The sequence below is a fragment of the Vigna radiata genome, chromosome 7, assembly GCF_000741045.1.
Source record: "Vigna radiata var. radiata cultivar VC1973A chromosome 7, Vradiata_ver6, whole genome shotgun sequence".
Classification (NCBI taxonomy): domain Eukaryota; kingdom Viridiplantae; phylum Streptophyta; class Magnoliopsida; order Fabales; family Fabaceae; genus Vigna; species Vigna radiata.
The window spans coordinates 30,763,416-30,783,640 of NC_028357.1; the positions used below are offsets into that span (position 1 = coordinate 30,763,416).

General features: G+C 29.4%; 2 protein-coding genes and 1 long non-coding RNA gene across 4 annotated transcripts; all 3 read right to left on the reverse strand.

The window, feature by feature from the left end:
• Window positions 1–810: 810 nt before the first annotated feature.
• LOC106765611 (inositol 2-dehydrogenase 2) lies at window positions 811–4,188 on the reverse strand. Its single transcript, XM_014650291.2, has 7 exons — window positions 3,842–4,188; window positions 3,173–3,343; window positions 2,656–2,820; window positions 2,413–2,577; window positions 1,675–1,809; window positions 1,480–1,577; window positions 811–1,373 (listed from the first exon to the last, which is right to left on the reverse strand). The coding sequence occupies exons 1-7, from the start codon at window positions 4,019–4,021 to the stop codon at window positions 1,178–1,180; spliced, it is 1,110 nt and encodes a 369-aa protein (XP_014505777.1). The 5' UTR covers window positions 4,022–4,188; the 3' UTR covers window positions 811–1,177.
• A 5,441-nt stretch (window positions 4,189–9,629) lies between these two features.
• Window positions 9,630–10,259, reverse strand: LOC106767117. 2 transcript variants are annotated; one of them, XM_014651949.2, is made up of 2 exons: window positions 10,105–10,259; window positions 9,630–9,925 (listed from the first exon to the last, which is right to left on the reverse strand). In XM_014651949.2, exons 1-2 carry the CDS (start codon window positions 10,257–10,259, stop codon window positions 9,907–9,909), a joined length of 174 nt encoding a protein of 57 aa, XP_014507435.1. In that variant the 3' UTR covers window positions 9,630–9,906. The 2 variants fall into 2 exon arrangements, with proteins under 2 accessions (XP_014507435.1, XP_014507436.1); XM_014651950.2 differs by having other exon boundaries at window positions 10,101–10,259.
• Window positions 10,260–17,594: 7,335 nt separating this feature from the next.
• LOC106768110 lies at window positions 17,595–20,206 on the reverse strand. The gene is made up of 3 exons (XR_001376228.2): window positions 19,889–20,206; window positions 19,668–19,740; window positions 17,595–17,855 (listed from the first exon to the last, which is right to left on the reverse strand). It is a non-coding gene; the product is annotated as an uncharacterized LOC106768110 (long non-coding RNA).
• Between the last annotated feature and the right edge of the window lie 19 nt (window positions 20,207–20,225).

Below are 20,225 nucleotides of genomic sequence, written 5' to 3' on the forward strand. Positions count from 1 at the left end.
TTCAGTTTACATACTTTGTATCTTTATTCTGATTTTAACGTCTTAGATTTTTCTTAAGCGACTGTGTTTAGTTTATGCTAAATTTACATTACGGTATTATTGTGCTTATGGTCAGTAAGATACAACAGGTACAATGATGTGATAGTCATATCTCAATTTAAAATATATATTTATATGTTTATATTTTTAATAGATATTCATGTCTAAATATTTTTATAGATTATACCCTATGTTTTTCGAGTTCTATTCATTTTTCTTATTTTATTCGAAATATATTTTAATTTTCTTAAAAGATTATATTTATGTGTGCTTTAGTTTTTAAATTATTTACTCGTTTCTTTTTATGATTTTAGTAAATTACATGTCTTTTTGTACTTCTGTTAAATGATATTTATTTCTTATAATATCATACTTACAATAATATAAACAAAAATTACGAAATAAGAAAATGAAATTTTAAAAGCAAATATTTTTCTATAAATAAAAATTAGAAAATAATTTATAAATAATATAGGCATCGTTAATGTTATTTTATTACAATTATAAAACAGGCGAGGCTTTTAAAAAAAAAGACTAGGAGTCTAGGAGTATATGTTTTTTAGTATGTAATATAGTAATTATTGGCGCATTTATTGCTATATAATTTAACAATATTCTAAATATTATATTACACTCAAGTGAATGTGATTTATTTTATTATTATATTATTATAGGTGGAGTGTTTCACGTTGAATATGGTTTAAAACAAAGTGTGCACACATTTAATAGAGACCATCAAGTTGGATTTTCTTTACTACATGGACAATGAAATGATCATTACCGAATAATGGATTTAATTGCTCTTTTCTTCATACCGACAGCATTACAAAAGCACTTGTTTGGTTAATACATCAGAGTGTCGGTTTAAACATCTCCTTCCTATGAAAAGATTCCAGCATGTCTATTTGGCTATAACTTTGAGCTCTCACTCATCACATTCTACTGTTTCACTTTACAGAAAATGAGCTGTAGAAAGAAAAAAAGTTGAAGACAGCAATTGGCTAAGGTGGAAGCAATATAACTTCCACAAACCACTTAACACTTTTTCAAGAGATAGTGATAACAGGTACATCATCCCTACATCAGAACACAACGGCAGAGACGCCATTACTTCACTTCCAAGTGTTCCAACTTAAATTCAGAGTTCATTCATTACTTCCTCAATAGTAACAAATCGACCATATTCTATAGAGAGCTGTGCTGCAACCCCCATAGCAACAGATACTAATCCATCTTGGAGATCTACACTTGGAGCCTTTTCTCCTTTGGCTCTGATTGCAGACAAGAAGTTAAGGTGTTCTAGATAGCTAGATCCATGGTGTAACCCATCATACCTGTAGAGTCCACAACGATTTCCATAAAACAAGAGCCACTTTCATTTCATTTCACAATCTCAAAGCTTAGCTAATTGATGACATTTAACAGAGAGAAGCTACCTACTTTATTCGATGATCCTCAGCTTTCAAAGTCTGGACACCATTTCGCCCCCCCTCTCGTGTACCAAACCGCACAACACTCTCAGGAACAAAGGCTTCTCCCTGTGTGCCAAATGATTTGTTAAGTTGAGATGCCAACATCTTGACAACATATACTCAAGAAAGAAACTCATGCAACAAAGTTTTATCATGGTTTTACCTTTCCAATATCACCTACAACAGATATTTCTTGCTCATTTTTACTTCCTTCGGCAAACATACAAAGGTCAAGCATTCCTCGAGAACCATTGTCAAATTCAACAATAACATACGCATTGTCAATGATATCGGGCACCTGCCGAAGTAACCAGTGAATAGCAATAACAATATCAAAGCTTAGGGAAAAACTTTGCGCCAATTAAGGCTGCTACACAGAAGAACATATGTGATTTATTCCACTTAGAACTGGGAGAATACGAACTCAGTCCTTAATTTTGAACATTGAAAAACAGAATAAACCATAATTTTCAGATATGAAAAAGTCATAATCTTTATTTCTTCATCAGACAAAAACAAACACCAGTGAGTCTCGACTATCTCTTACCTAATATTGCAAACGATCACATGATTAAAAGAAGTACAACACCCGTCAGTGTGATGGATGAACAAATATACGTAACAAACACGTAAAGTTTTTAATTTGGCGGTTCTTCTTATTCAAGAATGCTTGTTTACCCTTTATATATTTGCAAGACTATTTGGTTTGAATGCTTTTGGTTCAAGGGATTATGCACTTTATTGGACACACGACACCAAAATACGTGCATGTTTCCTTTCTTGGATTAAGGAACACCATACGTAGATTATAATCAGTATTAATCAAGGCAGCATACAGACCAACACAAAGATTAGTGCTTCAAGCTTGATTATTGCAACTCAACTACGGCATTTCATTTACCTTTCCATCATATATTTCATCCTTGTGATTAACATCAATAGCTCCAGAAGCCATCACACGAACAGGATTTGCACCAACAAACAGCCTCATCAGATCAAAGAAGTGGCAACACTTCTCTACTAGGGTACCACCTGAGTTTATATTGAACCGATTCCAATTGTTCACCTATGACCAGTATCACTTTTCAGCTAGCTCACTATGAGAACCCAAAAACATGTAATTTCAAATTGTATAACATCTAACCTTAACCAAAAATGGAAACCGGTGCTCCCGAATTGATACCATTCTGATTCGTCCGAGGTTTCCTCCCTGAACTATTTCTATCAGCTTTGCAACAGGTGGCATGTATCTATATTCCAATCCAACTTGTACCAAAATATCTGGTCTCTTTCTAGCAGCATCGACAACCTAATCCAACGTATACACAAGAACATCAAATTAGTTATTAGTTCATCAAATACTTATTAGAGGATAAAAATGGCATTAAGCAACACCTCATTACCCGATCAAGACTTCCAATAATAGTTTTTTTCTATTCTTTAAGACACGTTTAGTCTAGTCTAATATAAAAAATTCTTTGTCATATGATAACAGTAAAGGAAATGACACAAGCATACTTGACATCCCCATCCCAATGGAAAACAGCACAATCAAAGAGACAAACCTTTTTCTATCAAGATCGGTCATTGGTCGGCATTAAAATTACATTCTAACAGTTAAGACCTAATAAGCAACCGATTGTATGAAAGGAAAGAGAAACCTCTTTGCAGTGAGAGATTGTGGTGCACAAGGGCTTTTCTACCAGTACGTGATGGGGTTTGGAATGATTGATTATGTCCATAAGAATCCTATGATGGGTCATGTTAGGAGTGGATACCACCAGAACATCACAAAGTCCACTGTCCAACAGCTCCTGGTGACCTGAAAAAACCTTCACAACTTTTCAACTCATGGTCATTCATTCAATCATTAAATTCAATTCAACAGACTATACAGAGTTGTCAACTTAATTAAATGAAAAAAAATCTCCAATTCCATCCTTGAAATACTATTACCTTCTCTCCTATATGATACTTAAAAAAAAAAAAATAGCAATATAGGTAATCCCTAATCCCCCGAACTTTTCAAGTATCGAAAAACCCTTCAAATTACTCGCGGGATTACCTATGTAGCTTTATCAATTCTGGGACTACATAGTAGAAAGGATAATCCTTGGAATCCCAAATTGTTGGTTTATTATTCTTAATTAAACTATCAGCATAGTACAACTACTGCCAAGATAATTGCGGATCAAACTAGATGTTTACAAATGAAGCCTGATAAATAGTATTTCTAGATCCAAGTCACAATAATGAAACAACGATATATCCAGAAAAAAAATGTTACATTAAACAGAAAGTAAAGAGCAGAGTGATACTGATAATAATACCTTGAGAGGCCAAGTGAAGGAGTGTGCCAATTGAAGAGCGAGTTGTTGCGAGGGAAGATGAGGGTCAGCAAAAGCGACAACCGCCACGCCTTCAGTGCGAAGATGGTACAAATTCACGAGATGCTCTCTACCCATCATTCCAACTCCTATGATTCCGTACTTCAAAACACCACTTCCCATGGATTCTCAATTCTGATTCTTCAACACACGCTTCTCAGGTTTCTACCAAATCTGCTATTTAGAGTTATTCAACAAATTTCATCCATTCATTATCCGACAAAATCATCCTTTTGCCATTGCCTTTTCTTTTTTCTTAATTTCATTCTTTATTCTGTTCCACTTTCCTACATAATTAATTACAATACAACCTTCTTCATTCTAATCCCATCGCAAATATCGATTTGAGAAAATAATTTCAAAGTAGACAATATTGCAATTTCTTTATATTAATATTTTACTATAAACTCAAAGAATTTCACATTACAAGGTATGACGTACGTGTTTTATAATTTAAATTTACTTAGTTCCTTTTATGATTTCTTTAGCCAATAATTTTCTTTTCATTCTCGACTTATTGACGAAAATAAATTGTAGTACAAGTTTTCAAATTAACAATTTTGTAGCAATTTTAATGTTTACCTTGCTAATCATTCAACTATATCAACCATGTATATTTTAAGTTTATGATTTGTTTTCTATTATTACAAAATCTCGTAAGAGTGAAAAATACAAATAACATGATCTTTATTATTAGTTAAAATGTATTAAAAAAATAGAAAATGAAAAATGAGAATCGTCATATTAAAAGGGAAACCTGTTTGATTTATTATTTTCAATACATTGTCACCAATAGAAATACTTTTTTTTCAAATGCTCAGTAATCTTTTTGTTTCTTGGGAAATGATTCCATGCCATTATAAAAACTTTAGACAGTTGAGGAAGAGTTACAAAATATTTAATTATTATCTTCTCCTTTTATATCATGCCTTTCTTCATTCCATTATGTATAAATTGTAAAAAAAAGAATTTATATTGTAATTGGTAATTTTTCTTTAAAAGTTATGTAATAAAAATATCAAGGAAATACTCAATAAGCAATAATATTGATTACATAGTTATACTAAATTAGTTAAGTAACATTAACTAGTAAATGGATTTAAAGTGGCCAATTCAGCTGCCAATGCATTTGTCATCCTACGTTTATTTTAAAGACGAAAAAACTTATTCAATTTAACTGTATCTCTGGTGTTAGAGTCAGAGGTTATGAAATTTTCAAGGCTTTGGATCATAAAAATAAAAAACAAAAAAATTGTTATATTTTTGTCAACAAATAAATAAATAATTAAAATGAATCTTATAATTCTCTTCCATTAAACATAAAAAAATAGCTAAGTAAAAACAATAGAAAGTAACTAAATTAAGATATCTTTGCAATAGAGTTTAAATAAGGCAGCGTAATAAACTATTAACGTTCATGAAGTTGAACCCTTTTCACACAATATTTACGAAAGGTGATCCTTGAATAATGGTTCACAACTATTCGGATTGCACAGAAAGAAATCATTCAGAATTATTTAGACTTACAAATAAACGGTAATAAAAATTATAACAATCATTTCGCTAACTGGTAAAGAGGGCAGATAGCATCATGATGATGACTTTTACAGAGAAAAGAACTTCATATTTCAAATAATATAAACAATTAATTCTATAACATGAAGAATTTTAAGGAGCTATTCAAATTTTGAACCAAGGAGAAGCAAAGCTTAGCTCTCTACAAGCCATCAGGTTTTGTTAAGAGACTGCATAGATTGGATTCAAATGGGATAGAAAAGAAAATATAAAATTATTGTTTGAATTGAAAAATGAAATAAAAATGAATGAAATATTGTAATATATTTTATTGTTGTTACATTAAAAAAAGTTAACTCTTCAATATGTACAATTATAATATTGCATATAAATTAAAATTAAAAGTTAAATACTTATAAAGTAATTAATTTATAAAATAAAAATATTTAATTTTTGAAATTATATAAATAGTTGATTATAAATGATGGTCATTTTTTTTTCTCACAGGTAAACATGTAATACAATAAATTCTAAAATATCTAATGAGATTTGCATATTAATTTTAAACATATAAAAAATAGTACTACGGCAAGAATGTAATATATAAAATTTTAATGAGGCATAAAAAGTTAATTATGTTCATTACAATAATCGAAATAAAATAATGCATTACACTAAAAAATAATAGCCCTGAAATAAAACACAAAATTACTCAATATTATCCGAGTTCTTGAATTTTATCTTCAACTCTATCAATTCCTTTAATAAATACGTTTCACACCTTGTTGCAGTCTATGATTACCACCTCATATTTAGTTTAACATATTACCATTCATAAAAGATGAAGTTGTTGTCCTTGAACCCCCACATCTTCATCTACGCTCCCAGGATTTTCTTCATCAAGGTCATGGTTACCACTATCACGCACAATTTATATTGACCAAAGTTGTCTTATTTAGAAATTTTGACCACTCTCTAAACGCATATCAAAATCGGTATGCAAAAGAATACGAGTTATTAGTTCATAAGACAACAGCATGTCGCTGCTCTTGCATTTTCACATATGTGATGAGATGGTGTGACCAATAAACAGAATATTATGTTGCATGACTCATCATTAAGAAATCATATTGTAGGACCTATGCATCGTTACTATCCCGAGAAATTAGAATAAGATTGTAAATGCAATGCAATAATCTATCTTCAACACTCAAGCTACCAAAATTCCTGCAAATTGTATGTGAAAGGCCAGATTTGATCATTTCAGCCAAAGCGACATCTTGACATAGTTAACTATTCAAGGATGTTGGTAAGATCAAACCCCTAACTCTCATATTTCAAGTTGGTCACATTAACCCAATTATCATGTTTAATTCTAATTTTCTATTGCAACATCCCAGTCACTAAATCTTTTGTGCCAAAGAGTTTAAGATTTGCATTTTCTATGTACCTAGCTTTTTTTCAGTCACGACCTTGTAAGAGTGTTATACACAAATCTTAACCTCCTTGACATAAAAGATTTTGTGTCTGAGGTGTTTGTAGAAAAAGATTATAACCAAAAGTTAATTATTGGATCAATGTGGCCTACTGGAAATATGAGGGACAAAAGTTTGATCTGACAGACATCCCTGGAGAGCTTAACTATGACAGTGATGTCAGCTAAAATTATGACACTGGGACCTCATGAACATCCTTGTAGGAAAGCCAATAATCCCACCTTGTGCAAGATGATGTCTTCATGATATGGACCATGAAACATAATATTCTCATTAATTGACCACACCATATCATTTCACATATGCGAAAATACAAGTACAATAGCATATAACTTTATGATCTTCTAATAACATCCTTGTACAATAACTTTATGATCTTCTAATAACTCAATATTCTTTTGCATACCAAACTTAATGTGTGTTTATAGAGTGGAACTACCCTACGGTAGTTATATCTCTTAAATGAGAGATATCTCAAAAAATTAGATGTAATCAACGTAAACTATGTTTGGCAGGGGTATCCATGGCGAACAACATAACCCTAATAAAGATAATTCTGAATGCGGAAATGAGTATTCAATAACAACAATCTCATTTTTATCAAGATGCTAATATGTTAAACCAAATATAGATTGATATCTAGGGAATGGAAAAGCTAGGCCAACTAGGTTTAAATACCTTACCCTTAAATCTTCATCATGGTGTAAAACATATCTATCAAAGCATTAATGGAATTGAAGATAAGGTTCAAGAACTTAAAAATTGATGTACTTTTTTCCTTGCGCTCATTGTAATGAACATAAAAAATTTTCATATCTTATTAAATTAGTTGTTGGTATATTAAATCCATTGTCATAATATTATTTTATTTTTCATGTTTAAATTTAATATGAAAGTCTCATTTTTTTTTATTTAATAAATTTTGTATTATACTTTTTTCCTTTTTAAATTTGTTATGTGAGAAAAAAATTGACCATCATCTGCAATTAGTTATTTATAAATATTCAATTTAAAAAATTAAATAATTTTATAATTTTATAATATTATTTCCATTTCATAAATTAATTACTTCATATTAAAATTCAATCAATAGTATTTTTGTAATTGTATATATTACACAAATACTCTCTTTTTTTCACACTACAAATTTTTCACACTTACTCTCTCTCCCTCAATCTAAACAATTTCCGTTCCACTCTAATTCCTTTTATTTTTAATTTTTTTTTATTACCTCCACACCAATCCAAACAAAGGCTTGTAGTACCTTGTTTGATCAAACAAGGTCAAAAGTCCAGAAAATTTGATCTAAACCTTTACTAGTTCTAAATTCTAATACTGTTGGGGATAACAATGATAGAGCAGTTGGCCGAATCAGTGGCTCCAAGGGTTCTTTCAGATAGCTTGAAGATGAATATTATAACATCATGAGAAAAAAAGAAACAAAAGTGTCAAACAGGTGTTTGTGAGGTGTCCACAAAATGTTACCCCTTCCCAATATAATATTATAAAGTCATTGGCCAATGGAGTACAAGTTATTTTTTCAGATTAAGCACCACTTTTTTTGAACATGGTTCTTATTACTAATTTAAATTTATTTGAATTTATAAGTTACTAACCACAAGTGTTAATCTGCTTGGATCATTTTAGACAAAGTTTATTGTCATTGGCAGACACCGATAATCTTTTCAATAATTCTTTTGTCAATGAGGATTTCCTCTCCGTATTTGTTTACCCTATAATATTGATATATAACATACGATGATAGCCTATATTAATTCATTACACTGTCATGAACTCTTCCACATCTCTTTGTCACATAGTCCACATTAACGTCATGAATTCTTTTTGCCTAAAATTTATTCAAAGTGATAACCAAGATGTGCCCACAATACAAAAATGGTGGCAACGGTACCGTATGCACACAGCAAGATTTTTTAGCTGTTGGGTGGATTGGGATGGTTATGTTTCAGAGCTCCAGCATTAGGAGTGGTCTCTCTAGAAGAGGCATCTAATATATCATATGCTGTATTGGTGAAATAATGATCGAAGGGGGAAATGTTCATAAACTATTGAGCAAGGGTACTTACTAAAGGTTTAAACCTCTTACCGAAAAGGTTCTCTATTACCACCTCGAAAGCCATGACCCAAGAGGTACATGCTTTCCACTTTCATATCTTTTACAGCTTCTCAATGTATGATTGGGGGGATTTGATCAATTTAGATGAAAGCAGTATAACCCATATAAAATATGATCCTACTAAAATTATCATGACTATTCTTGTTATGCCACACACACTGCAATAGCGGTCTCTACATAAATAAAAAAATTACTAGCCGTATCAGACTATAAATATTACTAACAATTCTAACCAAAGACATTAGTTAATCTTTCAACTAACAAGCGTTACCAGTATCTGAAATCATGCAAATGCCATGTTTGGGATTGATATGGAATTCACATCAAATCACAAAATGACGCAGAAGCCAATACTAGCTACTTCTATTTTGAAAGGAATCGAATGCTGTCAAATGAGAAACCAAAGACACATGAAAGGATTCACACATTTGGAACATGACAGCCTAACTTCAAGTTCCTAATCCCAAAACCAACATAAACTCACAAAAATCGAGTATCCTCACAGAAGAAGATCGAATAAACAAAAATACTCAAAGCCAGCATCAACAATCCCGTCTTTCTTTCTGACTAAATGGAACACAAATAGATAAATAAATGAAAGCAAAACAAGTTCATTGAAATATTGTTGAGCTACAATATTGAATACAAGATAGAGTATCTTAACGGAAAGACAGGCAGCATGTATTCGTGTTCAGAATCGCGTGAAAAAACACTTAGAAGATTAGGATGACAAAATGCATTTACAACAGAACAGATGGTAGATCTGTTGAAGCCTCTAAGTTAAATCAATCACCCCCTCCAAACAAATTCAAATCCACTAAACCGGAGGCTTCTCACATCATAACCACCATTTCTCTATATCAAATCAAAACCTTGTTCCTGAAATACCAATCATGATTGATTAGTTCCCACCCAAAACCTGTTTCCTAAACTTGCAAAATTAAACCCTCATTTTTACATCTAACTGACCACATTGTTACGGATTAAGCGAACTCCATAGTGAGAGAGGAAATAAGAATAGGAGTAGGAGGAATTGAAAAAAGAAAGGGCACACCTACGTCTGTTTGGAGTAGGAGGAAGAGGAGGGAACGCGCTTGTTACGGAACATCATGTAACCGACGGGTAACACCACTCCGATCATCATAACGGCGGCGCCGATCAAGTATCTGAGTGGGCTTGGTGACTCCACCTCTACCAAGCTCCTAATCTGCATCTCAACGTTACGATCCCAATCCGATTCAAACTTCAGAACCCCAATTAATTAATAATTAATTAATTAATAAAGAAGATTTACATCTACTTACAGGCATCTCCACCAAAAGCAAAATCTTCACACTCGCTGTTCTGTCGTTTGCTCCACTGTCAATCCACAACCTTCCCCTCTGTAACGGAATAAATGAACCATCAATTTTATTTTACACTCGCTTTTTCTGTATATTATATTAACAAACATCGATACATACGGATTCGGGTTCGAATACAGATACACGTATACAAATTTGTATTGGGCCTTACTTTCCCTAACCCAAATGTATAGCACATCATTTGTGTAGCCCATTAAGAACTTTTGCCACATAGCATTTGGGCCCATCTAACATTTTTGGTCGTCTTTAAATTCAATTTACCAGCTAGAATTTTTGGTCGTCTTTAAATATTATTTTCAGCTATGTTTGACTGTATCATATGAAAACAATATACGAATGTTACTTTTAGAATTTCATTTTCCATTGACGCTAATAGTCAAAAGGAACGGTAACAATGCCTTTAATTAGTACTGTCCAAATAAATTTCTATCAATATAATTTTTACAAGAATAACCTGAACATAAATCACATTATAGTAAATTCATTTTTCTTAACAAATTTGAGTTTATCGTAATATATTTTTCATTCAAAATGTTTATAAACTTTAAACTAATGTGTATTTAGTTTTCTGAATACTCGTGTTATCATATTATAATTAATCGTTCTGCAAATATAATTGTCAAGTAGATATCTATTAGAAAATTAAAAAAAAAAATGTATAAAAGTATTGTCATATATATCCATTCATGTTGTTTCTTGTCCAATTTGTTGCTGTTAAGGTTGACTTGGAAATTTAATTAGTTATGATTATTAGAATTGATAATTGCAAATAGTTAAGGGATTAGATCAAATATTTATATTTCAAATAATTTAAAAATGACTCGAGAATTATATGAATATGTTTAAATAGGTAAGTGGAGGAGGAAATAAGTATGAGATGAAGAAATATTTGAATATGTTGAAATAAAGTAAGATGATTTGAGATATAATTTCAATAAAAATTGCACATTTGAAAAATATTAGCAGATGTTTAATTCATAAAGATTAGAAAACCATGAGTAATAGTACACTACAAAATACTTTAAAAATATCAGAAAATTATGTTTTGAAATAAAACAACGTTCGATAAAATAAAGAATGTAATGAAAATATAATAATAATAATAATAATAATAATAATAATTATTATTATTATTATTATTATTATTATTATTATTATAATTCAAATGTCATCACATATAAAAATAATAATTATCTTTAAAGAAACATAAAATGAAGAAGAACGATTATTTGAACATATATATATATATATATATATATATATATATATATATATATATATATATATGTATGTATGTATGTATGTAAATATTATAAGAAAATCACTAAAGATAATGGAGAATTATCAAATTAATATGTGATTGTTAGAAAAAAAAAATATGATGTGTTGATATAATGATGATTTTTATGATACTTGTATTTTTGTTGTTGTTTTTACTTTCCATAGCTCGTTATCTTAGAATAATCAAAATATAAAACATGAATCGAATTTTAAGATAATCTTAAACATTTTTGTATTTTGAAAAGTGGTTTTTCTATCTTTCTTAACATAATAATGGATCATGTCGAATTTATAAGTTAAAACAAACCTAGTTTTAATTTAAACTTTCGAGCAATAGTGTTTGATGTGCTATAGGTAACTGAAAATTCTCATTACTTTTATAAATCTTCTTGAAAACATTTCAAAGAGTTTATTTATATGTCTTATTTAGTTACATGGTATTTTTTTTTTTTTTTGTAATTGGACAATTTGAGATTACAGTAGAAAATCTAACTCAAGTTACATGATTAACTTAATGTATATTCTAAAAGAATCAAATTAGTATAAAAATTTATTTCTGTCCATGAATTTATTATCCTCATTAACTACACTAAAATTCTCTCATCATCAATAAGTTTAAGCAAAAATTTCTTTAGAAATCTCATATAAAACTTCTATAAATACATCAATGTGTAAAAACAAATGAGTTTTTAACACCTACACAAATTTATGCACACCCACTTATTTATATAAAACTTTTATAAATACATCAATGTGTAAAAGCAAATGACTTTTTAACACCTACAAAAATTTACACACACCCACTTATAACGTTCAATATAACATTACCATCTTATATAAAATTGTATATTATTGTTTACTTTTTATTTTTATATTTCTCTTATTTATAACTTCTTATTTATAATTTTTATTTTATTTTAACGTGGTTTGTTATTTTTTTTTTTGGAGATGCTTAAGTATTTTTTTCAATACATTATTAATGATTTATAGTAAGAGAACTCATGAATCGGTTAAGCTTATTTAATGAAAATCTCATGTCAATTTCGTAATAATTTGTATGAACATATATAGTTAAGTTTTGTAATTTTTCTTCTTTAATTGTAAATTGTTTACTGTTTATCATAAATGTTGGGCAAGATGAAACATTTTTTTATTGAATTTTTTATAATGTTTCCAGTAATGTTAATGGCATTTCTTTCAACTTTTACTGTTGGAATTCACACATTAATTAGTGGTAAAATCGATTTATAATATATAAGTGAAGTGTAAATCTCACTTTATAACAACTCTCTAATATAGTATCAGAGTCAAATTAGAATCAATCCTAATAAGTTAGGCTTAAAAAGAACTCTCTAATATTTATACCTAAAAAATTCTTTAGATTTAAGAAAGAGGTAGGTGACCAAAATCTTTAAATGAAAACACTATATTCAGTATTTGATGAAGGACTCCAAAAGTTTAATGTTGTTTTTAATACAAATTATATTATCCACATATTTTGATTGTACCTAAAAATAGGATAATGACAAAATATATATATATATATATATATATATATATATATATATTAATACGGATATGAAAATAAAGACAAGACATGTAATAAAAAAGGCATATCTAGTAGCTGGAAGACTACGAACAATGGCATCATGAAGCAGTCAAGTCTGTTCCATAATCACGACGAATATTTCCAAAAACATTGATAGAAAATACATGACTAATAAAATATGAGTGTTATTCCCGTATACCTCAAATTTAAAATGGCAAATCATTCAATTTGGTATAAATGAAGAAGATATATTTATTGTAGAATAGTTGGTATATATACATGCACACAGATTACTATTAGAAAGTAAATTTTTAAATCTTATTCAATTTTATAAACGGACGTATAAAATAAGATTTGTATTTGACTTATATATATAAATAGATAGTATCATCTCTGGTTAACATGGAACATGGAATCAGAAAGAAGATTGAAAGTTTTGGCTCAGGTGAGTATATTTTTTAGTATTAGTTAGATGTATAGCATGCGTCAAATGATGGGCATTTTCTTAGGGAAAAAAATTCTTTTAACAGTACTTTTTTAACAATTTTTTTATAATACATATGTGACAGTTTGTGATTGATCTGTTTTAAATATTTTTGTAAACATAAATTCAAATAAACCTATAAAATGATGATATGTATCTCATTATAAAAAAATATTGTCAAAATATCATTATTCATTCCTCACTGAGCTTGAATAATGCATGGGGCCGCTTGTGCTTTTTTGTTGTGTAAGAAATGGAAAGTGGGGATGTCTTGTGGAGGGATGTATGGTTGGTTATGAGTAACCTTCAATTTTTGGTATGAGATATGTGTCGTCGACATGCAACTGTTCCCAATACAAAGACACACTCACATGATCTATTATGTATCTGCCTAATTGCTAGCTGCCTTTTCCAAACCAAAACACATGTAATTAAGTATTTTAGATCTTTTTATTTACTTATTTCATCTTTAGTCACTTTTATTTGTGCATAGTATAAACGCTCCAATATAGACAAATCAGACAAAATGAATTGAGTTGGTTAAGAGAGAACGGTTATTCGATAAAGAAATTATCTTTAATACTGTATAATTATATGTATATTTATTTATAATTATATTAATATAATTAAAATTAAAAGCATATCTTTTATTTACAATTAGATTCATCAATCAGTTATAGAAAAAAATATAGGGTTAAATATGTTTTTAGTCCCTATACTTTGGGGCGATTTTGGTTTTAGTCCCTCTTTCAAAGTAAGGTACAATTTAGTCTTTCAACTTTAGAAAACTCTGATTTTAGTCCTTTTTATCAAATTTTTTTAACTTTATTTGTTGTTTCAAGCACGTTTCTCAGTTAACATTGAAGCAAAAATGTGTCAAACAGTGTAAACAATCCAAATGCTATAATGAAACGTGTTTGAAACAACAAATAAAGTTAAAAAAATTTGGTAAAAAGAACTAAAACCAGAATTTTCTAAAGTTGAAGGACTAAATTGTACCTTAGTTTGAAAGAGGGACTAAAACCAAAATCGCCCCAAAGTATAGGGACTAAAAACATATTTAACCCAAAAATATATAATCATGGTACTCTTGTCTATTTCTAGAATTAAAATATGTATTGTTTTATTAATTACAAAATCTTAAGAATAAAGAAATAAGACGATACTGATATAATTTAATTAATAAAATAAATTTAAATAATAAAACCTTAGTTAAAAAATACAATTTTTTTAATACTCAGTTTCTAAAAAAATTAATAAAAATTAATCTATAAAGACCTAGAAAGGTGTATTTTAAAAGTCATAGTAATTTAAAAATAATAAAATTCAATTATTTTAATATTAAAATATTTTAATATAAATCATTTTGTTACAAATGAGTTTTATTATTTTAAAACACAACATCTTTCTATAAATGACTTTTCTAAAGTTGTTTGACTTCTTTTTAAGAGTTCTTCTTCTCTGTTTGTTTGATTCAGAAAAAAAGAACCGAGACGGTCATTGATCCTTACAATGAACTTTTCAATTTGAACTAATCAGTTTCTAGGTTCACGTAAGTTGAGTTTCAGCTCTTTTTCTTTGTCAATTTGTTTTTTCCTTGCATGTGAATCTTTTCAGTTCGTATGTAATGTTTGAGTTTTTTTATACGAGTCTCTACTGATTGGTGATTTTAATAGTGTATCTTGATATTTTTTTTCCAGGTATAGACAGTACATCATGTGAGTTATAAGAGATTTTAGATTTCTTAGAGCAAGTTCATTTATCTCTTAAGTAAGGAAAGCTAATTGTAATATTTTAAGTTATATATACCTTGAAATATAAAATTGTATGACTGTATGGTGAATTGATTGGGTGATTGAACTGTGTGTTGAGTATGACTTGTTGATTTGTAGTTAAGCTTATAAATTGCATGATTTTATTGTATGATGAACTTTGATAAATTGGCAATTTTGGTTGGAATGTTTGGTTTGCGAACATGCAGGTTTGGATTTGATTTTGTGTGTTTAAGAGAGTTATAATCTAAGTAATTGGGCAAGTGACACGAGTTTTCATATTTAAAATTATTTTGAATTAATTTACCAAGAAAATAGTAACAATTTAATCAATTGAATAGGTATATGTTCTCTTAAAAAGTACAAAATATAGGTTTGATATCTGGTATATTGCTGAACGCCGCTAAGGTGATGATGAGCGTTCTACTTTTGCAAATGGTATAACCCTGAGAGGTGCTAGGGTGCCCAATTCTGCAAATGTTTTGGCGTTAAGTGGTGTCAAGATGTCGTTGAGCACTGTTCTTGTACTACAGGTCATGGAGCATTTTACTCCAAGACATTAAGCAATATAGAGTTTTGTTGAGCACACCTTTTCGCAAGAAAACGATGTTGAGGGCCATGACTATCGTTGAACGCCACCTTTTACGAGATGTCTGACGTTGAGCACCACTTCTGAGTGTTAGTGTTTATCTTTGAATTTTATTTGTCTTTGACTGTTTGAAATGAATTCACAATTGACTTTATGTGTGTTTAATAATATTATGTATTTTTATGCATGTATAATGTTGCGAAAGTTGAAATAATTATTGATTTATGAAGTTATTATGAAAATGATCCATAGATTTATGGATAGATATGCATGCGAATAATGATGTATGAAATGGAGATGATTATGTGTTTGTTAATGGATGAGCCTTCTATGTGTGTGGAGTAATTCTAATAATCTCGTGGAAAGATTCTATAGTGACATTTCTTTAGTGTATGTATTGATATATGAATTCAGTATTGAGAGTTTTTTCATCACTCTAATAATCATTCAATCTTAAGTAGAAAATAATAAAATATATGGTAAAAGATAAAGAAGTTATAGTTTAGGAACTTTATTTTGGTCTAAGATATTAATAAATTATGAAATAGGATAAAACTCATTGATAATAATTCTAGAAAATAATAAAGATCGTTGGTGAGAGTTTGATATTGAAATATAGTCTAAAATTTGACTATGGCAAACTTGAAATCAATTATTTCTTTTTTAAATTGCAAAATAGAAAAAAAATGGTCTTTTCTTATCTCTTCATTTCTTTGTGATTTACCATTGGAAGAATACCACGTATGCATGAACTCATGTTATATCCATCTCTAATAATCGAATGTACATGAATATAATTTTTTTATGGGATATTATATTATGTTATATTATTTTTTATTATTATTTTTTACTATTATATTTTATTATTATTATTATTATTATTATTATTATTATTATTATTATTATTATTATTATGTTTTAGGTTATTCAGACTCGTAGATCTCTCCTAATAAAAATTCTTGATACCATAATTCAATATAATAATAGATGTCAAAGAAATAGAAGGACAATATATACAACATATTATTGTACTTCATTGTAGCATTTTTGTCAAGACTATTAGAAAATAAACTCCTTAACATTAATATTACTTTTAAAACATGAAATGATACAATAATATCTGATAAAGACTTGTCTAATAACCAATTATTCAATAGCATACTCACTGCTATACAAGGCAGTTTTCAACTGGATAGATTTTATATGAATGAAATTATTTTTATTTTTATTTTCTCCTCATCTCTCGTTTTCTTGCACTCTTCATATTCTGTCTTTTTTGTACATTATTTTGTAACTTATCAAAGTTTAATGGTTAGAGAAATTTAAAGAATTTAATTTTTATTTATTGTGAATATGTCGGGTAAAAGTGAGTTCAAATCACTTAAATAGAATCTCGGAATTTGAATTTTATAAATAACAAAATATCATAATTAAAAGAAAACATCTTACTAAAAACATTAGCTGTGACATCCCAATTATACAGAAAAACATACATAATGAAGACGTCATTATATATAATAATTGAAAGCAGTTAGAGTATGCTAGAGACAATTAGAATTATAGTCATCTTTAAGCAATACAGGAATTTAGGAATTTGGAGAAATAGAGTTCTCCTAAAAAGGATAGGAATTTAAAACTTTAAACATAACAAATAAAGTTATTCAAAATATCTAAGACTAAGAAAAGTAAAGTCAAATGAACTAGGCAGCGGCATTTCCATCTCCATTAAGAGTTGTTTCCAAGGTGTCCTCCACGCCATCTCCACGCCATCTGCTCCCATCCAAGTGGATGATCATCGCAAGGAAAACATAAGCAAACATGGCACAAACACAAGCAAATGCAAGGGTGAGCTAATTATACAAAAAAAAAACATGCATCACATCAAGTATATAACATACAATAAATAACTTAAATCAAATAGTTTAAGAAACACAACCTAAGCATGTTATTTTCTAGACTTGACTCGTCCGGACTTTAAAATGATAGTCGAGCTATGGCGAGTCTTGCACCCGTGGTGACTTATGAAACTAGGGTTCCCCACCCTGCCACACTCACGAGGTTAGTCCGTTTCGCGCCTTGAGGCATACTGGGAGCCCCCAAGACTAAGGACCTCCTACTACTTCTCACCACATGGTTCAACCTCTCTAAGTGAGTTTGATTGACCATTAAAGCGTCAGAATGACTCCCAAGGATGAACCCCTACTTTCATTTCACATTTACCACCATCAACACATTAGAAATCAAGTTTTATGCCTTCCCAATTCACATACTTTTCAACCACAATTCACAATCAATACACACAGTCAATCATCAGGTTTAAATACAATTTCCAACACATTATATACATAGTTTCAATAATATGTCTTTCTCCTCAATCACAAAATTTATAACACAATCTCGTTACCTCTCATAACTGCTATCAAAACAACATTTATCCCTCAGTTTCAAAGTTTCACAACTCAAAGTAATTATTCAATTAAGAAAAATCAACTTAACAACCAATTAACAAAACACCACCAACCTATGCTGCTAACTTCCAAACGCTCACATCATCATTAAATATTCTCAATATCCAAAACTTTCATCAAAATTTATCATCAGCTTTACCTATCTTTATCAAAATCATTAACAACTAAAAGTAATAATGCTTAATGAATATTACAGAAATAACATGATCACAAGTTATTGTTTCAATGTCATCTTTAATCTTAACATCAACACCTCACAAATCTTTCTCAATCTTCCAATTAAAATGAAACCCACATTGCGACCGAATTTACCAAAATCAAAGGACTCCTCTACTGCACCTATAATTTTCTTCTACAACTTTTCCATGTTTTTGAATCCAATTAAATTATAATAACCAATCACCCTTTCCCATTCAATTCATATACATAATATTCACTGTTTGCGATCCTAAGTGTAAATCCAATTTTCTTCTATCTTTATATCAAGGAAAAAAATAACGTGAACAATTTAATTAAAAGCATTCAATACTTCCTACAAGGTATCATTACCTCGTGATAAAATTTACTTAATAACATTATTATATTTTACATATCACCTGTTATAATAATATTTTACAAGCATTCATTACATGATAAAAAGAAATATATATATATATATATATATATATATATATATATATATATATATATATATATATATATATTATAATATACAAAGATGAGTAAAAGATATATATTAATATATTATATACAAAGATCACATAATGGAATGAATATAGTATAATATACTATTTATATCAATCTGGATATTAAAAGGAAACCTAACAAATCCAAAAACTCATCATCCTATTTTCTCCTCTGCAATCTAATTTCTCTCACATCTTATATAATCAATTCAACAATATCACATTCAATTTCAGTTAGTAACTCAATTTAAAACAGATAAAATTTATCACCATGCCAATTCACAGATTTATACTTTTCATCAGTTTCACAGTTTGGGCATCCAATAAAATTAAAAATTTGCACGGCAGCTTCACAAACATCGGTTCAACATTCAACATGCAGTTATTTTATAAAATAAATTCCTAAAAAAATAATCAACTCCCCTTACCTGGAAAGCTTGACAGTACCTCTTGTTACGAGTGCCTTAAGACAGTACCCACCCAACGGAGCACAACAACACCCTACAACTCACCAAAGAGGCGATGGAAAAAAGCTCTTAGAGCTAGAATATAATAGAAATCAGAAAAGGAGAGGTTCTAACTGCATGAGATCAGTAAAACCCAAGCCCTAGGTTTCAAAAATAACGGAGGAAACAGAAGAATCACTTACCGGAAGGAGACAAAGAAAGTAATCGGTTCAGAATGAAGCCCTCTACATTAGGAGTGTTTAGGTACCTTCTTTACCAAAGATTGGACGGTTCAACAGAGTGGTATTTAGAGAGAAGACAGAGCAATATTTAGGATAAGGGTTTTTAGAGAGAGAGTGGAAAATTAGTACTTTGGAAAAAAAATCTCTTCTAAGATCATGTGCCCTTAGTCTGATGGGTCTGACTGCCTCTAATTAGGGCCCAATGGCCCGTTCTTATTCAGGTCCTTACATTAGCCACATTAATACACAAAATTTTAATATGAAAATGAAAAACCTTACACACCCAAGTAGAAAGAGA